General features: G+C 41.5%; 1 protein-coding gene across 1 annotated transcript in view; it reads left to right on the forward strand.

Annotated features, from left to right (window-relative positions):
- Positions 1-12,306: 12,306 nt before the first annotated feature.
- LOC124556476 (leucine-rich repeats and immunoglobulin-like domains protein 3) overlaps positions 12,307-20,141 on the forward strand; it is a 77,086-nt gene continuing 69,251 nt past the window's right edge. Inside the window, exons 1-2 of the mRNA XM_047130431.1 lie at positions 12,307-12,740; positions 14,973-15,044. Coding sequence (XP_046986387.1) covers positions 12,565-12,740; positions 14,973-15,044 — 248 coding nt within the window. The 5' untranslated portion in view covers positions 12,307-12,564. The remainder of the gene's footprint in view (positions 12,741-14,972; positions 15,045-20,141) is intronic.

A 20,141-nucleotide genomic window follows, 5' to 3' on the forward strand; every position in this document is an offset into this window, starting at 1 on the left:
AGCGCCGACCAATGCCTGCTCTGGGAAGTGAACAAATTCCCACAAAATTTCCCTTCCTCTCAACTTCCTCTATTTAGCTCCTCCCAGGCCACCCATCAAGGTTAGCGTCTGCACAAACACCAATTTTTCCGGAATTCTGACTCCCAGGAGAGTACTTCAAATTCCTCGGTCCTACGTTCCCGTATTTCATTCTGTCGATCTTCACCTGATTTACTTCAGACTCTGTTGACCGTGAATTCAGCATGAAGTTGCTATAGTCACGAACACCTATATTTTGACCTCTGTTGACTGCTCCACCGTAGCTTTGCGCGGCTTTCTCGCATGTTTCACAGAAAACGGGATGACGGACATTTATCAACAGGCGTACAAGTTCTCCGTCTGTTTCCCAGTACACCAGCATGGAGTTGGCGTCAACCACCCATTCACTGTAACTCATCTTAAGGCGGCTGGAGGCCGCGCCCCATTACTGCTTTCTCAGAGCTTGAGCCGCCCTAAGTTGCCTATTGTTGCTTCCCTTAGCCGTTCCCCCAGCGGCCATGGTCAATTCTGAGTACTTCCCTGGGGTAAACTAGCCTCCAGTATATTATCGCTTTTCCACAAAGTTTTCATGTCGTGTGAATTACTTTCAATCCACCACCCGACATTAATTATTCCAATACGTCCATACTATACCCTCTGCAAGATGCATTGTGCCTTGTCATTCATTTTTGTTCAGCCCTACTGTTCGCTCAACGTGAGTTAGGTGATCTTTAATGACTTCATGTAAGGGGCATAGTTCTTGCCATCTTACATAGCCCCTCTCTTAAAATCAGTTTTGTAGTACAGGTGATGACTCCTATGGTGTTACCACCTCCTCCCCCAAAACAACCCAACCCATACCTGTTATTATAATCTGTTTGCGTGGTTAGTTACGGGCGATTGATTACCACTGCCTCCTCTCTGATGCACAATCCCACTCATTCCTAGGGTACCTGCCTTCAATGACTGGATTTACTGCTAAAGATGTGCTCATTATTTAGTCTAATTTTACTTTAATCTCTGCCAATTCCTGAGACAATTATTGGTCAGAGTACCCAAAAGAAAACTACTATTATATTACAAGGGCACACGTCGCAAAGGACAAATACACATGTTTAAGCACCTCTGTGCTTGTCATTTGAATGGCAAGACCCACAATTATAGCTAAGGTCCATTCACTCTCAGTTATCCATCCCTACTCGAATTAAATTACTAAAATCATACATGAACAATATTCGTGTAACATTTTGTGAAGTTGATAGTGGTTGCTCTCATTCAATTATATGTGAAAACCCGTTTGACATTTTCTAAATAAAGGTTTGTTTTTTTTGTGCCTCACTGTCTCTGGACGTTTATATTATGCATGGTGTAAGTGTCATCTTTAGTTGACAGTTCAACAAGGTCTGGCCCACTCCAGTGTCTGGATTGTGTACACACATGTACCTTTTATATACACTCCTGGAAATTGAAATAAGAACACCGTGAATTCATTGTCCCAGGAAGGGGAAACTTTATTGACACAATCCTGGGGTCAGATACATCACATGATCACACTGACAGAACCACAGGCACATAGACACAGGCAACAGAGCATGCACAATGTCGGCACTAGTACAGTGTATATCCACCTTTCGTAGCAATGCAGGCTGCTATTCTCCCATGGAGACGATCGTAGAGATCCTGGATGTAGTCCTGTGGAACGGCTTGCCATGCCATTTCCACCTGGCGCCTCAGTTGGACCAGCGTTCGTGCTGGACGTGCAGACCGCGTGAGACGACGCTTCATCCAGTCCCAAACATGCTCAATGGGGGACAGATCCGGAGATCTTGCTGGCCAGGGTAGTTGACTTACACCTTCTAGAGCACGTTGGGTGGCACGGGATACATGCGGACGTGCATTGTCCTGTTGGAACAACAAGTTCCCTTGCTGGTCTAGGAATGGTAGAACGATGGGTTCGATGACGGTTTGGATGTACCGTGCACTATTCAGTGTCCCCTCGACGATCACCAGTGGTGTACGGCCAGTGTAGGAGATCGCTCCCCACACCATGATGCCGGGTGTTGGCCCCGTGTGCCTCGGTCGTATGCAGTCCTGATTGTGGCGCTCACCTGCATGGCGCCAAACACGCATACGACCATCATTGGCACCAAGGCAGAAGCGACTCTCATCGCTGAAGAAGACACGTCTCCATTTGTCCCTCCATTCACGCCTGTCGCGACACCACTGGAGGCGGGCTGCACGATGTTGGGGCGTGAGCGGAAGACGGCCTAACGGTGTGCGGGACCGTAGCCCAGCTTCATGGAGACGGTTGCGAATGGTCCTCGCCGATACCCCAGGAGCAACAGTGTCCCTAATTTGCTGGGAAGTGGCGGTGCGGTCCCCTACGGCACTGCGTAGGATCCAACGGTCTTGGCGTGCATCCGTGCGTCGCTGCGGTCCGGTCCCAGGTCGACGGGCACATGCACCTTCCGCCGACCACTGGCGACAACATCGATGTACTGTGGAGACCTCACGCCCCACGTGTTGAGCAATTCGGCGGTACGTCCACCCGGCCTCCTGCATGCCCACTATACGCCCTCGCTCAAAGTCCGTCAACTGCACATACGGTTCACGTCCACGCTGTCGCGGCATGCTACCAGTGTTAAAGACTGGGATGGAGCTCCGTATGCCACGGCAAACTGGCTGACACTGACGGCGGCGGTGCACAAATGCTGCGCAGCTAGCGCCATTCGACGGCCAACACCGCGGTTCCTGGTGTGTCCGCTGTGCCGTGCTTGTGATCATTGCTTGTACAGCCCTCTCGCAGTGTCCGGAGCAAGTATGGTGGGTCTGACACACCAGTGTCAATGTGTTCTTTTTTCCATTTCCAGGAGTGTATATATATATATATATATATATAACACAACCAAAATGGCAAGAATATTGCGTATTGAGCGACAACTCTTGTGTATTTGTAGCAAGGTATAAGTATGAAATCTTATTCTAACACAAAGAGACTTGGCATGACAAATATACGAGGGTTATTCCAAAAGTAAGGTCCGGTTATAATAAAAAAATCAAAACTAAAATGTTTTTTCAAAACAATTGTTTTATTTACATTCCTTACATCTTTATCTATTTTTCTACATAACTTCCATACTTATTTAAACATTTGTCACATCGTTCAACAAGCTTTTGAATGCCCATGTTATAGAAATCGGCCGCCTGTGACGGTAACCAGTCCTTAACTGCTTCTTTCACTTCATCATCTGTGTCGAAGCGCTTGCCGCCGAGAAACTCCTTTAAATAACGGAACAGGTGGAAATCACTTGGCGCCAGGTCCGGACTGTAAGGAGGATGGTCCATCTGTTCCCATCCAAATTTCTTGATCAGAGCTTGCGTTTCATTTGCAGTGTGGGGTCTGGCATTGTCATGCAACAACAAGATTCCAGACGACAAAAGACCACGTCGCTTATTCTGGATTGCACGTCGAAGTTTAGTCAGGGTAGCGCAGTAGGCGGCTTTATTAATCGTTGTTCCTCTCTCCATAAAGTCGACTAACAATACTCCACGTCTATCCCAGAACACAGTCGCCATAACCTTACGTGTTGAGATTGTCTGCTTTGCCTTGACCTTGGCTGGCGATGACGTGTGACGCCATTGCATTGACTGACGTTTAGACTCTGGAGTGATGTGAGAAACCCATGTCTCATCCCCTGTGACAACATTGTCTAAAAGACTGTCACCTTCCTTATGATATCGCTCCAAAAAATCAAGAGCAAAAGCCATTCTTTTCATTCGTTGGGGCTCAGTAAGCAGCCTGGGAACCCAACGGGCACACAATTTGTGAAACTTCAAATGTTCAGACACAATTCTGTACAAAGTTGTTCTACTCACATTCGGAAAATGCATGTCTACGTCTGTAATAGTGAATCGGCGAACTTCACGAATTTTTTTGTCAACCGCATTGACCAAATCGTCTGAAATCACTGATGGTCGGCCACACCGTGGTTCATCGTGCACATTATCCCGTCCTTCATTAAAAGCTCGCACCCACTTGCGCACTTTACTGTCGCTCATTATGTTAGGACCGTACACTTCAGTAATCTGCCGATGGATTTCCGCCGCTGAATTGTTTCTTGCAGACAAAAACCGTATCACTGCCCTTACTTCACAATCGGCGGGCTGATCAATTGTCTTAAACATTGTAAAGTGACACTGTGAACTACACTCAGCAACAGTAACAAAGCGAATGGCGGCGTTTGACGCGCAAGGCTTGCCGGGAGTCGGCGCGCATGCGTGTTTTGTCATTGGCGCCAAATTTCAATAGTTACGGCGAATCGGACCTTACTTTTGGAATAACCCTCGTATGACGTTTTAACAAAAGGCACATTTATAAAATCATAACCTTCTTATAACATATTCATAAACAGAACAAATGAGTACGTTCATTGAGGTGCATGTTATTCATTTGAATCCACACTCACACACACGGCACAAGTTTCTTGCAGGAACGGTAGTGACATTAGTTCTGACTAGCAAGTTGAGGGATGGCTAACGGCTGAGAAGAGAGCAACGTCTATTATGGAGATGGCGCCACAGGCACCCGCATTTTCTTGAGGCAGGATGGCTCACACCTAAGAGCTCATTGTTGACATCTTGTCCGACAGGCCCAAGATCCCATCGGTGCATCTATGATCAGTGACCTCTCGCAGCTCTGGCACAGGTCATTGCTCCTTCTATAGACACTTTAGGGCGAGGGAGGGATCGTGATCAGACGAGAGCCTATTTTTTGCTCAGGCCCTCAAAGTTGGTGTCATTAGGTACAAAAGGTCAGCTGGGCTGTCGCTCCACCTGTCGTGGCGAGCAACAAATACAGAAACCTTCTTAGACCTCTTCATTGCTGCCCCCGATCCGCACTGTGTACAGAGACCAGGACTGACCTCTTTGTTGTACACACAGATGCTGGATCTCACCTCTCCTTGGCTGCTGAGTTGACCACCAGCCTCATCGATTCAGGGCATGGTCTGCATGCCATCATCATCGTCAGCTGTGTGCTCCCCTCATTGCTGTCGTCCTCGTTCCTTGTCAGCTCGTGTGTGGTGTGCCAGGCGTCGTTTCTTCAACTTCCTCTCGCTCAGTTACGCCACCTTAACAAACTAAGACAACTAATTTTAGCACATGGAAAGTGCTGATGTTTAACCATCAGTACCATACATTTTTTTAAGACAATGACATTGTCTCATTACAAAAGGAACGATTTTCTTGTTTGTAAATCAACTTCAGGATCAATTAAAATTGAAATGTAACAGAGCTTCTTTTATACATAAACATAAAAAATGTACAAGACAACTTGCTTCACAGTCATTCACACACACACAATCAAGGGATAGGGAATCAAGATTATCTTTACAGGATCCCATCACCATTTCTAACTACCAATTCCTATGACTAACACAGTGTTGGCCAACCCGACTACATATTTACTATTTACTACTTTTTATCTCTAATCTTGTTTTTTCTTCTGAGTTCCCTGTGTGGCAGATGTCCCTCTTATTGTGCCTGCGAACATGTATAAAACACAACAAACTTAGACATGTGTCAGTCTTACCAAGATTTTTGTTGGAAGTTTGGATAGCGTCCTTTATCGTGTTCTATTGCGACACTTCTTCTCTCCTCTATTTTCTTCCCGTTTTCTCCTTTTGTCACGAATGGTTTTATAAGGCCTATGAACATGTTTCGGATTAGCAATGTCATAATGGCACAACACAAATATAGCTCACTGCTCACACTCGCAGTTGTTACACTATCTTGGTATCAACAAGTATTTCTGGCGTATCAATGCTGCTGTTCGCTCTGTAGATGATTACATATGGTTCATTTTAACATACACTGGGTGTGCTAATTCACGCAACTGCGCATAGCTGTCCACCTCTTACGTATTCAGGGGCATACGAGATGCGTCGGTGCATCCTCGTAACGACCTACGGGACTGGCCACCTTAAATATGTTCTCCAATGACGGAGATACAATTACGGGAACTTTTCTGTAATTTACAGAGTTCCTAAGCTATCTTTTTCTAGGGGTATGCCCAGAAATACTTGTATTCCATTGTTTAGTCATGTGTTTTTACAAAATAATCTAGTGCTTCACTTTCACAATATCGAGAAGCGAGATATCATTATTAATAATAAAACACAAAATATAGGCACATATAAACGAGACATTCTACCACTAAGATCAGTATATACACAAACAAACAAGACACTTTAACAAAATCCTTATTCTAAGCCTATATTTACTACGTCCGCGCTCTGGTCTAGTCATTCGTAATCCTGCCCATTACGGTGGGATGGACCAGGCTTCAGAGGGCCGACTTCGACCTCTTCCTGGTTGTTATTTTTGGTAACCATTATTCCTGTTCCTTCCAGATTGCTGGTTACCGCCCCAAGTCCTTTGTATTTTATTATGTTGCACCAGAGAGTGTCGCTCTTCTTCCTTGTACCTTCTTTTCGAGTTGTCATTACTCTTATCTTGATTGTGGCCGTTGTAGTTCGGTACTGGCCTACTATCCCACTAGGGTCCATTATTGCGACGGTTGTTATTTTGTTCATGCTGTCGGCATTTCTCCCGCGCCTGTTCCTCTTGAAATGCGAATTCCAGTTCGCGCAAAATGCCCTTAAATACTTCAGTACCGCTACCACAACGACCGCAAGTGATTGTTGATACGAGATGGGAAGTTTCATGTAGCATAATCTGATGATTTCCGCACCGCTACATGGGTTGCCTAGGTAGTGGTTCCTTTCTGTCATATTTTCAAAAAATTTGAACGGACTCCAGTACCCTGCTCCTTCCATATCTCTGGACATCATAATTTCTTGTTTGATCCTTTCTTGGGTTTCTTTAGACCAATACTTGCCCAAGAAGGCATTCTTGAATTCTTCGAACGAGACGCTCGTCTTCGCTACTTTTCTCATGTACTCAGCGGTCGCGCCCTCCATATGGGAGCACACAAAATCCAGCTGGTACATCAATGGCCAGTATGGGGGCAAAGATAACTCGAATCGTCCCATAAAAGTTTTTGGATGCAAGCAGCTACCTTCGTCCTTGTAGTGATGGAACTTTCGGACTGATACAAAATGCTTGTAGTCAAACCGGTCATCATTCCAGTTATCATTTCGCCCGTTCTTACGATTCGTATGAACTTCGGGACGTGGACTAATTCGTTCCGACACGCTATCGTCATCTCTCCCCCTCTGTATGTTCCACAGTTGTTCGGTACAGCCGGCCGCGGTGGTCTAGCGACTAAGGCGCTCAGTCCAGAACCGCGGGACTGCTACGGTCGCAGGTTCGAATCCTGCCTCGGGCATGGATGTGTGTGTTGTCCTTAGGTTAGTTAGGTTTAAGTAGTTCTAAGTTCTAGGGGACTGATGACCACAGATGTTAAGTCCCATAGTGCTCAGAGCCATTTGAACCATTTTTTTTTTGTTCGGTACATCTAAGCAGCTGACAGCAATTGTGCTCACTGGACTGCTGCGCGCTGTCCGTGTTTACCTCGGTCGTTGCCTCAGAGCTGTGAATCAAAGCGTGGCTCCCGTTGCCTATAGTGTCAACTTTGTCACACCGTGAAGCGGTTATCTGTGTTCCGGCAAGTGACAGTTCAGTCAACGCAGTAATTACACCCTTCTCCTTTCCTGATGTCTCTGTAATGAGACGTTTTACCTCGTCCTCTAAATTTCTTTTAATATCGCCACCTCCTCTTTCAACATCTCGTTAGGCCCTATGTCCGGTTGCTCTTCTTGCTTTTCTTCGACACGTTTTATCCGGCTTTGTAGCCTTGATAATATGACCTTTCCTACTTTTGCCGTGCTTTGCGTGGAGTCCTGAGTTCCCCTCGCTATTTTCCTTGCGCCTTTCGCAATTAATTTGGCTTCAATTGCCATTCGTTTGATGATGGCAATCTCTTTCTCTATTTTGACGCCAAGATTCTTTACCTCCTCTTTTACTTCCCTATGAACTTCTGTGAGCCTATAGTTCAGCTCCGAATTCGCCTTTTTAATTTCGGCATTAAGGTTGGCGCTCTGCTCTAAGTTCACCGTTTGCATCTGTTGCAACAGGTCCGTAATGTTTTTGAGAGTAGCCTCATTTTGATCATCGTCCTTTTGTGGTTGAAAATGCGACTCTGCTCCTCTGTTCTGAGGAACCCTTCAATATCTAGGCAAGTACCGTCTCTGCGCCCCCGTCGGATCACTTGTGAATGAATCGTTTGATAATGGCGGGACACCGTTTTGTTCCAACACACTCTGGCTTCTTAGGCTGGCTCTTCCATACTTATGGATTAATCCTGTACTCCCTGCGTCCCCCGAGCTCTCAGTATCACTGCCTGAATCAACGTCCTTGCTATTCAGCGGACTAAACCAGTCGTGAGATGCAGCTTCAGGAAGTTGCAACTCGTGTTCATCACGCTCATCGCTAGAGCTTTCCCTACTATCACCCATGTTCTCCCGAGTAACAGTCTGATTAAATTCTGCCGCTGTCTTGGCTTTTCCCCTCGTTATCATTTGCACTTTTATGTTACACGAAAACTGAAATCCCAGGTACCCCTAACTCTCAATAATTAGATAACGCAAGACATATATCAGGACACAAATTGATACACTGGGCGTGAACAGTGACCTGACAAACAGTTCATGAAGCATTCCCCCAAAAAAGGCTTGTATCACTGATTGTGTTCTGTGTGCTCAGCATCAGCTGATTACGGCACTGCACTTCATAAGTACTCCAACAAATCACAAATACAAGTAACAACCACCTATAAATGTCAATTTGAAAGGACAACACATGAAGAAGACAATGTAACTTATTGTAACTAATGCTACCCGTTTTCAATTAAAATGGCTAAGCAATGGATCACGTGGAAAAATTTCCTATTTCAAGACTACTTCCTAGCAAATCCCGAAGTATCATATCCTGGCATGGGTCAGCCATATGTAACACCCCACCCGTCACTTAGCTGGTTTTGGCGTGTGTTCACCCCAACTAATTGACTAACAGATCAACAGAGAGTGCAAAACTGCCGCAATATCGGATAACGCAAAAGAGTAATATGGCCCTGTGACTCCTGATTGAACTGCGGTGGCAGTGTTGACATTAATTTATTCAGAATTGATCCCTTTTAATTAAAAAGGGGTGCACATTGATGTTATATTCCACTATTGAACACCAGATGCAGATGTTGAACATAAAATTTATTAAGAAAGTGACAAGGGATTACAACTACTTGATTGAAAACAGATGCAGTCGATTAGCACAAATTTATTTTAACTCAAGACCTTCAATCATAACATTACAAGACTCTCCTATCAGACAGTGGTAATAAATTGCGTTTGCATGGAGTAAAGTGCGATACTCAAAAGTAATTCCTATCGACTGACCCAGGTGTAATGCGAAGTGCGAGAACAATTCTACAATACACGGCCCATGAAACCCTCATGGAAACTTTGCTGACATGATCCAACAAATTAATCAGTGGCCAGAGCGGGCGCAATATCAGCAAATACAGCGTGGAGGCGCGTCGTCGTTGTGTGGACGTCGGCCGACCTCATGTTGCTGCAAGGCTGCGCTCATCTATCCACTCCTAGCTATCTTGCTCAGTACATAGCTGAACCAAAACTTCCTATCTCCAAGCTCAATCATTCCCTTTGCTAAGTCCTAAACTGCAGAGTTGCGCACTGTTTCTCAGGCAAGCTGAGTCAAGAACGCCACGTCTGCACTCTAGGCAAGCTGGGAATGGAAGACCTTTACAGGGACTTCTCCCAGTCCACTCTTTGCCTCGGTTTCCCCTCCAGCAAAATCACTTACGCCAATTGCAGCGCAAGTCGCGTTAATTACGCGTTGCTTCCCAGCGCCGACCAATGCCTGCTCTGGGAAGTGAACAAATTCCCACAAAATTTCCCTTCCTCTCAACTTCTTCTATTTAGCTCCTCCCAGGCCACCCATCAAGATTAGCGTCTGCACAAACACCAATTTTTCCGGAATTCTGACTCCCAGGAGAGTACTTCAAATTCCTCAGTCCTACGTTCCCGTATTTCATTCTGTCGCTCTTCACCTGATTTACTTCAGACTCTGTTGACCGTAAATTCAGCATGAAGTTGCTATAGTCACGAACACCTATATTTTGACCTCTGTTGACTGCTCCACCGTAGCTTTGCGCGGCTTTCTCGCATGTTTCACAGAAAACGGGATGACGGACATTTATCAACAGGCGTACAAGTTCTCCGTCTGTTTCCCAGTACACCAGCATGGAGTCGGGGTCAACCACCCACTCACTGTCACTCATCTTAATGTGGCTTGAGGCCGCGCCCCGTTACCGCTTTCTCAGAGCTTGAGCCGCCCTAAGTTGCCTATTGTCGCTTCCCTTAGCTGCTCCCCTGGTGGCCATGGTCAATTCTGAGTACTTCCCTGGGGTAAACTAGCCCCCAGTAAATCGACGCGTTTCCACAAAGTTTTCATGTCGTGTGAATTACTTTAAATCCATCACCTGACATTAATTATTCCAATACGTCCATACTATACCCTCTACAAGATGCATTGTGCCTTGTCAGTCATTTTTGTTCAGCCCTACTGTTCGCTCCACGTGAGTTAGGTGATCTTTAATGACTTCATGTAAGGGGCATAGTTCTTGCTATCTTACATTTTATTCAATCCAAGACGACTGGAAGCTACTTTCAGTGACAACCGGATTCCTATATCATATGAGGCATGATGTGCTGTGTTTTTGGTGTTTTCATATTTCTGTCCACTACCTGTACCATCTCCAATAGAACCACCATCTCCTTAATCCAGGTTTCCACATGCAACTAAGATGGTACCGCAGCAAGTTACACAACAGCTGATATGGCAGTGACGCCATGTATTGCTGTTTCCACACACTCCTGTCGAAATTCTAATTGCACGACATTCAAAGTGGCATCATCTGAGATTATTTGAACAGACATTTTTGTTGTCATTTAGGTAATTACATTAGAGTTGAGCCTAGAATCCAATAAGAAGGAGAGAGAGCATAACTGTTGGATTTGGAAGTGGATTTTGTGCGGCAGTAACACAGAGGCCTCAGATCTACTTATAAACAAAGTAGCGTTCATACACGAAAATCCATTCTTGTGCAACTTTCAGATAAGAAAAGTAAATTTCGAGTAACTTTTGATCTCCGTATAGAGCTCTATTACAAAATCGGGTGCTCTCATTTCGGAGTCAGTACTTGCTGCAGTAACACTATAAATGAGATTTTGACATTTGACATCTGGTGATTACCCATCACCTCTGTAATATTTATACCACGTCCTCAAAATTACAATTTCAGTTTTCTTGTGCGATGTGTTGGACGCTATTTACAATGCCATGAAGATTCATTTGAAAGCTTATATTTTCACTCTTGCTCCACTCATCACTTAAAAAGGACGAAATACTAATAATATACTGAATTTTGGAGTTCCGTTTCGTACAAGTGCGCTAAAAGACGCCGTAATATAATTTATTTCCTTTATTAAACTTGCATTCAATCTGAAACCTTGTTATTTCCTTTCTCAGATCCACTGGGCAAGTGTTAATATAACAGAATGTGAATATACTGGAACCACTGCATTAACTCGCACCACTTGAAGAAATAAGTAAGCGACTATGCAACAACAAGCAAACTTCCACTAATAAATATATAATACTAGCTTACTTACATAAAGGTTTTCCGAACATTATGTGTTAAAATATGTAAATTAATCATGATGGGCTCATGAAGATTGTACGTACATACTAAAGTCGCACTTCCTGCCACTGTACCACAACAAAGCCTAGTTAAAACTACGCATTTTGGAGAGTTAGCTAGATAGAGATCTTTAACGCTGTGTGTGATTGAAACTGCAAAATTTCGTAAAATGCAGGCATAAATACCAGAAAAATGCCAGATACAATAGCTTCGGAAGCCTTGCTATCAAAATGGTGGCTGCTTTTTTTTTTTCTTGTGACGATAATCGTTGGTGGGGGAGGGAAAGTGTCGTCATAGAGTTAGAGTGACTTTAACTTTTGTGACATGGCTAAAAGTGGCATTACTCCAGTGCCGCCACAGGATTTTGGGTGTTTCCTCACGCAGGTTCGGTGAGCTCAGAGAATGAAGGCCAAGTGGCGTCACTTTTGTTGCATGTGGAAACCAGGCTTAATTGAGTCAGCGTTTGTAGTCCAGTAAGTATTATGTTGTAACTTCTCTGGCTTTACATTTCATTGTAATGCATAACATCTGTGATTGGATGTATATCATTGGTGATGGTACTTGATGTATGTGGTGGTGTTATGTTTGATTATGTATATACCGTGATCTGGAGGTTTTACTTTAACTTTCACTTTATGCTATAAAGTATTGATTCGTAATGGACATACTCATAGATAAAGTACCTGTTTTTGTGGTATTGTTTTTCGTTCGGCGATTGTATATTTGCAATGTAGGAATTGAGTGAAAATGGTGGCGAACACCTGAGTTGTTATTGTGTTCCCTCAGTGGAATGAGTATTGTAAAATATGGCAAACTTAATACTATTGTTTACTTGCCATATTATGTTCACTGTGATACACTTGGAAGCTTCTAATAATGATCCTTGTTCATCTTCATGTTCCTGCTTGGGTCGGTTTATTGACTGTAGTAGGAAAAAGTTGCAACACATACCAACCGATTTGCCAACCTGGACAGAAGAACTGTGAGTAATATATTAATATCTTATGACACTAACTGATAGATGTTGAGTAACTGTAATGAATCCAGAGTACCTAAGTTACTCCATCAAATGGCAGGTCACTTGTTGAAGTGGAAAGTTGTATATGCGAAAAAAATTAAATTTTTAGTTCTTTTGTGGTGAAGAGGTCACGTTCTTGCATATGATCGGTATGCTTAAATATGATGTATGTTAAAATTGGGGTGAAGTTCTCAAGTTGTAAATGTTTCACTTATCTGGCTGGAGCCATGTATATTTCCGTGGCGAATTTCAGTCTTTCATGTGGATAATTAAATCATTCTGGGGTCAGGAAGGTTACACACCTTTGCCTTTAAGTGACATAATGATTGTCAGTTATATGCATCTTTACAATACCAAATATTTTTGTTTGAGCTTATGTTGCACCACACCCATTTTTGTAAAGGAAAAAACAGTTTAAAATTTATAAACTTCACGTTTGACTGGATGCAGTGAGAACATCTCAACTAAAATGTTTATATGTATGACGTATCAGATGACATTTTTCTGCCACAACACCTATTAGCATAAAACTTCCTATTCATTATGCTTAAATTGTAACATTGTTATCATAATAAGTGAATTAAAATTTCTGTACAACTGATCTGTCTGCATTGGGAACAAGAAATTTGGGGAACATTCCTGTAAAACATAATAAATATCAGTGAAGGCTGTGTGTTATTGTCAGCAAGCACAGTGGGACCTATTCAAGAATGTAGGTTAGTATTCACAAAGTTCCTCAAAGTGAGATTTGAACAAAATCCATGTAAGTATTGAACCTACTGATACCATCCATTTCCTTTGACCGATAACAGTAAAATGATGGACATGAAATACTTATCAAAATCTGATACACATAGACTATGTGCCATGTAACATTATTATGGTTATGATCATGAGGTCACAGTATAATTTTTACTTATTTATTTATTTATGTTTTACATTTTCTACTTCGTATCTAAAAATTCATCTATTGAGTAGAAGGAGTTGTCATTCAGAAATTCTTTTAATATCTGTCAGACTTTTAATGATATTTTGCAGATTTCCAAATATATCTCTGGCAGCATAATTCACCCCTTTCTGTACCAAAGTCAGATTTAACCCAGAATAGTGATCATCATCCCTTCTTTTAGTGTTGTAGCTGTGTACCACTTAATTTTGCATCCTTTTGATTTATTTTGCCTTTTGGCAGTTCTGGCCTCTGAAGTTCAATTTTTAGTAGTGACATATTTCATAGCCTAAGTATATGGATTCAGTGAATCTGTTTGTAATTTTGAATAGAATGTTAACATGTTGAAGGGAGAGACAATTGTATTGCTAAATCCAAGGTACCAGATACAAACAAAAAATACAAGTATGCCATTGTAGGTTAATGATTTAAAAGAATTTGTCACAATGTAACTTTTCTCATTAATGTTGGGGATTTGATAAATGCAGATCAGAACATGACCAAAGCTATAACATTCTGGTAGTATATTGTCTCTAAGAATATGATCTGCCACTTGCTGAACCAGCTGCTACTGCTGTAATGAGTCCTTCTGTTTTCTTACAGGCACTTAGATTTTTTTGTGTGTGCTGGTAATGGCTGTACTTAATTGAAACCTTTACATTTGCTTGACAGCTGTCATCTACGTCTTATAGTCAGCAGCTTACGTAAATGTTGCGAACCAGATGAGTGATGATCTGGCAACAAGGTTCTGACAAAGTCACATCATACAATTGTAACTTCAGTACTGTCACATTGATGTTGATAATTCAACAATCTCAGTGTAACCACCACACTAGATGTGGTGCCTGCTCTCCCTAATTATAATACCAATACTGACACTTGGCCAAATTCATGACAACTTGAAAAACATATAGGCTATACAAAGTACCACTTCAGCCAAACTTCCTCCCACGGGGTACTAGCTGCAAGACTAAGCACAAATCTTTGGCAGGTTTGTTATGCTTGGTACAAGCAATATTAAAGGAAGGGGGAGATGACAATATTATTGAAATCCAAAGTGGATCTTATAAGGTAGGCTACCATATCTAACAATACTCAGCTCCAGGGATAGTGGGAGGACGATAATGTGGAATCATCTCATAAAACACCAGTATTTTGACAGCAATGTGCCACTAGTGGCACCAGTGGTGAATCTGTTTATAACAACAACTTTGTATGTGCTGCTTTTAATAAAAATCAATTTTTTGCAGGAATTTGAATAAAAACTACTTAACTGAAATACCAGCTGTGGATGCTCAGTTGAATCTCACAACTCTGAGCCTGTAAGTACAATTATTTTAGCAAGTGCATTGTTTGAAGTAGCTTTGCTTTTCTCAAGAGTAGGTAGATACAAGTTGCTCATAATGCATTTAGTGAAATGTAACAGTGTGCTGAATAAATCGTTGTGACAAAACTTACTAAAAAGCAAGTGTTGTGAATATTACATTACATCACATAAACTATTCCCAGGGTGCTTTCGGGATGCGGAAATATATTGAGAGTGTACATTTTATCCTTGAGTCCAGCATGAAATAACATTTAGAGAGCTTGTATTGTGAAAAAAATTCCAATATTTATTTACATTACAAGCAGTTTTTAAGTGTTTCTGAAGAGATGCTCATTGAGAATACGAGTTACTGAACTGAAAGTCTTTTAGACATGGTTTACCTATATTTAACTGACGGAATGACAGTTATTGCACTACATTACTCTTTTCAGTTGTCATGACAACTGAAACCGTTAGTACAGTACAGTAATTGTGATCTTTTTGGCTGGATGAACATATTAAACTATGCCACACTGTCCACAGTACATTTAATGGCATAATCCGTATCACTTCAGGCTGGGGGGTACCTTCACAGTCTCAGATGTTAATGAATTTAGCATATGTTAAAATTCAGGAGTAAGTAAGAAACACATTTTTTTTCCTCTCAAAAAAAAAAAAAAAAAAAAAAAAAAATCCTGCCCCAAGATAAAAGCCTCCAAAGATGACACTGTGTACACCATTTTGAAGATGTGAATTTTGGAAAAAAATGTTAAAATGCTGTATCTCTGTAACAGTTCTAGATATTTTGTTAGAGTTTTCTTTATTTGAAAGATAACTGCTTTGTGATTACAATGGTGTCCTCCATTTGGAAAAATCTGTTAAAGTTCTTTTACTGCTGAGTTTTGAATTTTTTTTTGTAATTTACAGATTTTTTTTTTCTTCAAAAATGCCAATCCAGAAAAGTTAGGTTTTTCCTGTTGCTTAGTACCATGTAGTTCTATATTCTCTGTAAAGGAGAGTTTCCACTTTTAAGTTGGACAGGTTTTATTTTAGAAAATATCTTTTTATTTTTTTATTTCTTATCACTTTCTTTGTTGCAGTTATTTCTTTTCAGTTTCATTGGTGCAGATATTTCTTACACTTTGTTGTAGTTTCTTGTCAGTTTCTTTGTCATGGTTGTTCATTGTAGGTTTCTGTATTGTAGTTGTTCAGTGCTAATTTGTTTACTGAAGAGGCTTCTAAGAAATCTGAGACCATCCAGTGAGTTCTGTGTTTTCGTGAGGTATTTGCATATTCATAAAAGAGTGATATAGAAGACAAACAAAAATAGATGTTGTTTAAGTTGGTAATAAGTGTTCTCATTTGAAGACTGTGTTTCAAAGTGAATATGTTTCCAGTGATGACTTTTTATGTTCTAAATGTTTTGGCAGAATAACAACAATGATAGTATCTAAGCAAGGTGAAGCCTCCTGCGGTACGGATGATGTAGATTTTGCATCAATAGAGTAAGAATAAAATACCCTGAATCAGTCAACTACAGAGGTAGGTGTTAGTCGTGTTAAAAAACTGTGGTCAGTGAAGTTGAATCATAAGCTCTGTGCATCAAGAAAGCACAGAAAAATTACTAAAGCTATAGTTGATTACACTACAGCAAAACTGACCACACTCTTCAAAGTAGGAATTCAGTCTTCAGAAGAAAATGTACCAGAGCACTCTTGGACCTCTTGCCAGGAATTTTTCACAAATATCAATTCAGCTATTGAATATTGTGCATCCGACAGTGAAAAGGTGCAAGTTTTAACTATTATGCCACGTCCCATCAGTATCAAAGTACATGGTAGACAAATCAAGAAATGTGACGTCTGTAAAAGGAGTCTTTGGAAGACCAGATCCCTATTATGGTCATCCTGTAGAAGCAGCTTGAGTTCAAATAGTGCAGTTATTTTATTTGGAAGATAATTGAGATTGTTCTCGCAGAGTGCTAACAAAAGAGACACTATAACTGTAACAGTTGAAGGTCGAAAAGTTGTCAAAGTGAAGAGGTACATTACTCGCAGTGTTAAAGAAACTTTTGCAGTTTATGAGAGCAACTATACAACGTCACAAATTGGAAGATCAAAATTTTATGCACTACGACGTAAGTGGGTGGTTCCACATCCACCTAGAGATGGCTGTTTATGTGTGTACTGCGCGAATTTTGAACTTTGTGTGGTAACTTTGAAGAACTTACTGGGTGACATAGGACAACGTGGTTGAGCGTGTGAAGTCATTAGTAGTCTGTGTCGTAAAGCAAGAGACTTGTTTGTGTCAAGAATGTGGTAACTGCCCTGGAAAGGGAGGACTGTCTTTACAGACACTTGGCCTGGAAGACGTAGCAGATAACTCTGCAGAAATTTTATATATGACATGGGAAGAAAATAAACTAATTAAGAAAACTGTTGCTTTTGACAGTTCCATTGATGAACTTGGTGAATGGTCAGTGAAAGCAGTAACACACCAGCATATGAAGAAATTGCAACAACAACACATTGCAGAGGTGAAAGGGTTTGTACAGGCCGAAGAACTACATTTAGTGCTTCACTGTGATTTTGCTGAAAACTGGTCTGTAATTCTCCCACAAGAAGTGCAAGGGTATCATTGGAGTATTGACCAGGTTTCAATTTTTACAGGAGTGACATATTTTCAAACCAAGATCACAAGTGTTGCAGTTATAAGTGATCACACGGGACATAACTCAGCACATACTGTGCTACCAATGCACAAAATTCAAATGCAAACAGGGGCAGAGAAGATTATTATTATTTCTGATCATGCTCCTAGTCATTTTAAAAATCGTTACCAGCTGTTTCAATTGAGTGAGTCACTTTTGCCAACTGTTTGGGTATACAGTGCTACTGGTTACGAGAAGGGGCCTTGTGATGGTGTAGGAGGCCTGCTGAAGCACCATGCTACAAAATGTAATCGATCCAGATCAAATAAAGCTGTGATTAAGAATGCTGAGGCTTTTACAAGAGTCGTGAAATCTTACACATCCAGAGCCCTCATTCTTTTGTCCAAAGAGGAAATCGAAGAATTCTGTGTGCAGAAAAAAGGAGAATGGTCCAAACAAACTACTCCTGTGAAAGAAATTCAGAAGACACATTTTTGGACTCAAGTGATGGGCAAACTCATATTGCACTCACTTTAAAGGGCAAGAAAGAAGAAATTTCATTCGTTCGGCCAACGCCTCAGAAACAGCAGAATAATATTCAGATTCACAACCTGAGAAGGGGGATATTTGTGGTGTGTGTATATGACTGTGTCTGGTGGATTGCAGAGATTATAGACACCAGTTATGATTTAAACAGAATTGTAGTGAACTTTATGCTACCGCATGGATCAGCTGCTGGATGAAGGACAGCAACATCACCATCAATGCTCACTTCCTGTTCATAATGTTTTGAAGATTGTAAGTGCTCCAGTTCCTATTGGTACAGCAGGAAGGCATCAGTATATCAAAGGAAGATACTGAAGCAGTGGAACACGTTTATAGTTCACTGACTGGCTAATTTCAGTACAAAACAGAGTGCACAGAAGTTGTATAAATTGAAAGTCTTTGCAGCTTTCACATACGTTTTGGACCCATTTAAAATGCTTGAAAAATCTTTCTTTCAAAACTAAAATTATGTTAAATAAGGCTAGGTTTTTATTTTTATGAGCCTGTTATGTGACAAGTGGTAATGAAAGAGCTTTTACATGTGGCAAAAATTTCAATTGTTTATAAAACCTGTTCAACCTAAAAGTGGAAGCTCTCTTTTTTAGGGAATGTAGAACTCTATGGTATTAATCATCAGAAAAAAAATCAAAATTTTATGGATTGGCATTTTTGAAAAAAAAAATTCTTAAATTGTAAAATTAAGTTCAGAACACTATAGTACAAGGTGTACAACTTTGCTTCCGCCATTTGCTCATAGGTGGCAAAAGCAGTAAGTAGCGATCAAAAGAAACAGATCGCAGATGTCAGGCAGCTAGCTTGGACCTCGGTCAACATAACCTCATTCAAACATTAGTAGATTTGTGTCTGCCTCATAAATTTGTTCTTGATTGAAAATGTCAGTTTACGAGCCTCATAGAGGTGGGAGAGAGAATGTTTTTGAAGATGCAGAATAGGAGACATTGCTGAGTGAATGCTCGCATCAAATTCAAGAAGAATTGGCAGGATTAGTGAGAGTGACACAGCAAGCCATTTCAAAACATCCCAAGGCAATGGGCATGATTCAGAAAGAAGGAACTTGGGTTCCGTGTGGGCTGAAACCAAGAGACGTTGAACAGCATTTGTGTGTTTGTGGCAAAAGTGGAAGGGATTTCTGCATGGCAATGTGACCAGGGACGAAAAATGGGTTCATTTCGATAACCCTAAACGCAAAAAATCAGGGATATCTTGGCCATGCTTCCAAGTCGACGGCCAAACCGAATATTCACGACTCCAAGATCATGCTCTGCATTTGGTGGGACCAGCTCAGCATCGTGTGCTATGAGGTGTTAAAACCAAGTGAAACAATCACAGGTGCTTGTTATTGAATGCAATTTATGCGTTTGCGCAGAGAATTAAAACACAAACGGCTGCAATACAGCGAGAGGCACGATAAAGTGATTTTGCAGCATGACAACCCTTGACCCCACGTTTCAAAAGAGGTCAAAACGTTCTTGGAAACGTTAAAATGGGAAGTCCTAGCCCACCCGTCGTGTTCTCCAGACATTCCTCCCTCTGACTATCACCTGTTGAGATCAGTGGCCCATGGCCTGGCTGACCAACACTTCAGATCTCGTGAAGAAGTCACAAATTGGATCGATTCATGGATCGCTTCAAAAGATGAACAGTTTTTTCGACGCAGGATTCGTACACTGCCCAAAAGATGGGAGGAAGTAGTGGCCAGCGATAGAAAATACTTTGAATGATACATGGGTAACCAGTTTGTTTCATTAAAGCCTCAAATGTTGGAGGGAAAAACGGTGGAAACTAAGTTGTACACCTTGTAAAAGGACTTTGACAGATAAGTCCAAATGGACGATTTCTTTGTAATCATGAAGCAATTATTTTTCAAATAAAAAAAAATAACAAAATATCTAGAAC

Source organism: Schistocerca americana, chromosome X (assembly GCF_021461395.2).
Source record: "Schistocerca americana isolate TAMUIC-IGC-003095 chromosome X, iqSchAmer2.1, whole genome shotgun sequence".
NCBI lineage: Eukaryota > Metazoa > Arthropoda > Insecta > Orthoptera > Acrididae > Schistocerca > Schistocerca americana.